The sequence below is a fragment of the Pseudonaja textilis genome, chromosome Z (genome assembly GCF_049901715.1).
Source record: "Pseudonaja textilis isolate UNSWEBS1 chromosome Z, rPseTex1.2, whole genome shotgun sequence".
NCBI lineage: Eukaryota > Metazoa > Chordata > Lepidosauria > Squamata > Elapidae > Pseudonaja > Pseudonaja textilis.
Window position 1 is genome coordinate 104,979,465 of NC_142008.1, and position 3,022 is coordinate 104,982,486.

The 3,022-nt window shown below is 32.6% G+C and overlaps 1 protein-coding gene across 1 annotated transcript; it reads right to left on the minus strand.

Moving 5' to 3' along the window:
* Positions 1-308: 308 nt before the first annotated feature.
* On the minus strand, positions 309-2,339 carry LOC113452022 (olfactory receptor 6C4-like). The gene is made up of 2 exons (XM_026723428.2): positions 1,438-2,339; positions 309-339 (listed from the first exon to the last, which is right to left on the minus strand). Exons 1-2 carry the CDS (start codon positions 2,337-2,339, stop codon positions 309-311), a joined length of 933 nt encoding a protein of 310 aa, XP_026579213.2.
* Positions 2,340-3,022: the final 683 nt, after the last annotated feature.

The following is a 3,022-nucleotide window of genomic DNA, read 5'->3' on the forward strand; positions in this document are numbered from 1 at the left end:
TTGTATATTCATGCTTTCTGCTGATACTCTGTCTTAGTTTTGTGTCTTTCTTTTTTGTACTTGGCCTTTTTGTCTTTCAGTTTATCTTTGTGCAAGCATGCTGGTTTCTTCTTGGATTGCTTGTTTTTTTCTTTTTCAGTGGTATTGTGGGATTTTATTATCATATTTTTCAGGGTTTCAAATGACTATAACTGAATGTAGTCTATAATCTGTAATATGATTTATGCAAATCTATTGTAGAGGGAAAGATGAATGGAATTCACTGGGTCATTCTGACCTATGGACAAAGAGGCTTGTTGTATGTTTTATTATATTTTATTATTTATAATTTTTTGTAGGCTAAAATCCTTTCTTAAAAACTGATTGGAAAGTCCCTCAGAGCAAGGAACAGAGCAAGGAACACTTCTGACCCCTGGATCTGATCCAGAAGAATATTGTCATGATCATGCAACACAAAAGTCCAACGGAATGCTAGTGATGGCTTGATCGAGAAGGAGGGGGATTTAAATTCAGCAGCAATGATCCTGAATAATAAACATGGAGGGTGTATTGAGAGAGCCTTTTTGTTACGGCAATGTTAATGTGGCTAATGATGGAGTAATTAGGCTACAGGAATTAACTATGATGACTGTGATTAGATAATAAGGGGTAATAATGAATAATGGTAGGTAATAAGGGGGAAATTACTATAAATACAGGGTTCTGTTGAACTCAGTTTAGAGCTGACTTTAATTTTATTTGTTTGACTGTTTTCGTGGGGTCCTTGCAGATGAATGAAGTAAAAAAAATTGTTTATCAAAACAACGAGGCTTTTGTATTTTCTTTGATCCACAGATTGACCTACAGAGCAGTTGAGAAATACATGGTTAACTATACTGAAACATTATTCCCAACCCTCAGTGTTTATGCCACAATTTCATAACTATTTTTCCATGTCATCCTCAGAATAATCTTTATTTCTTAAGTTCAGGGTTTTAAAACTTTATTCTTTTCAACACATAAACTCAACATTCACGAAGAAAGAATTTATTGTCTAATTAGCTCAGACCAAAACTATCAACAAGACAATTATAGACTAATTTTAGACTTATAGGAGGATAGCTGTATTAGTCTAGGGGAGCCAAAATATAAGAGTTTTGTAAGACTTTTTTCTAATTAACAAATATTGTTGACAAATAAACATTGAGATTTATTATGCCTTTTAATAACATTTGCTAGATTCAGTCTAAATAATATTAATAAGTTTGGAAAAATTCACATGAAACAGGTTTTTTTCTGATTAAACTGCAGAACAGATTTTGAAGACAGAATAGTTAATAAATGAAACATTATCTAAACCTTCAGAAAGTATGAAATAAAGTATTTCATTTAAGAATATAAGAGAAGAACATGCTTTGACATTTTTATGTTTTTCTAAACTTGAACAAAATATAACACAGTCTTCTCAAAGAAACCTTCACTTCTCTATTTCTTAAACTATATATAATAGGATTAAGTATGGGGGTTATTATGGTGTAGATTGCAGAGAATACTTTATGAAGCCCATACAGTTTGTTAGTGTTGGGTACTACATAGACACTCATTAGAGTCCCATAAAAAATAGTCACTACTAAGAGATGAGAAGAACAGGTGGAAAATGCCTTTTGTTTTCCTATCGTGGAAGGCATTCTCATTATAGCTACAATGATAAATGTGTAAGATGTTAGAGTTAATATAGATGGTGGAAAAGTAAATATTGAGCTTAAAACATAAAGAAAAACTTTTAAAGCATATGTATTACCACAAAATAATTCTATAATTGGGAAGGTGTCACAAAAGAAATGATCAATTCTATTATTACAGAAAACTAATTTGGACATGATAATCAGTGTAATAGTGTTTGCTAAAAAACCACTAATCCAAGAACAAGCTATCAGTCTAACACAAGTTCTGCCATTCATCATGGTGACGTAATGTAGCGGTTTGCATATAGCTAAATACCGATCATAGGACATTGCAGACAACAGATAACATTCCACGGATACAAAAGAACCAAACAAATAATGTTGCACAAAGCAAGTGGTGTAAGAAATCAGCTTACTTCCAGTAACTAAGTTAAATAACATTCGTGGTAAGATGTTTGAACTGCTACAGGCTTCCAGGCATGAAAGGTTCCCAAGGAAAAAATACATGGGAATGTGGAAGTGTTGATCGAGAGCAATGAGTAGAATAAGAAATAGGTTTGCAGCTATGGTGCCCATGTAGATGAGGAAGAAGAGCAAGTACAGAGGAATATGTAGTGTCTGATAGTTTCCAAATCCAAGCAGAATGAATTCAGAATTGAATGTCTGATTTATCATTTCTGTAGTTTCAGATAACTGTCCATAGGAAAAGTAAGATGGAAATCATATTGTGATTATCTCTGATACTACTCTGATACTCTGATACTACTCTGATTATCTCTTACCTTCCTTCCTTCTAGAAAAATCAACAGAGATCTCTGTATGATAGGAATAAAAAAATGTGATGTTTTTGGTCCCATGATGAACTAAATATTAATTATGAATATTTTATGTGCCTTAGGAATAGTATTATTAAGGCATTTATCTCATCTTTTCTTTTCTCTGATTGTAATCAGTTCAGTCAACTTATTTTAATTAAAGTCAAAACTTTGAACATTGAGATTATTGCACTGTGAACAAGTACTGAGTAATTATGAAATAAGTTACATTCTTCCTTTTTTCTTTATATCCCCATCTTGTACAAGCAAAACAGCAGCTGAATAAGCAATAGCTGTCTAGGAAAGAGGGCAGGAAAGAAGAAATTTCTACAATTAGACGATTTTCAATTTCTGTCTCTAGATCTCATTGCAAAGAGTTGTAATAGTTACAAGTCTCATATTTATCTGGAGAGTAAATAGACTAAATATTTCTTATTGAAGTGTGTGTAGTGTTTGGTCGGCAGGTTGGACTAGGTGACCTACCAGTCCCTTTCAACTCTGATTACCTGTTTTCTGTCTCTCTCATAGTTTTCAAAGTAAAAA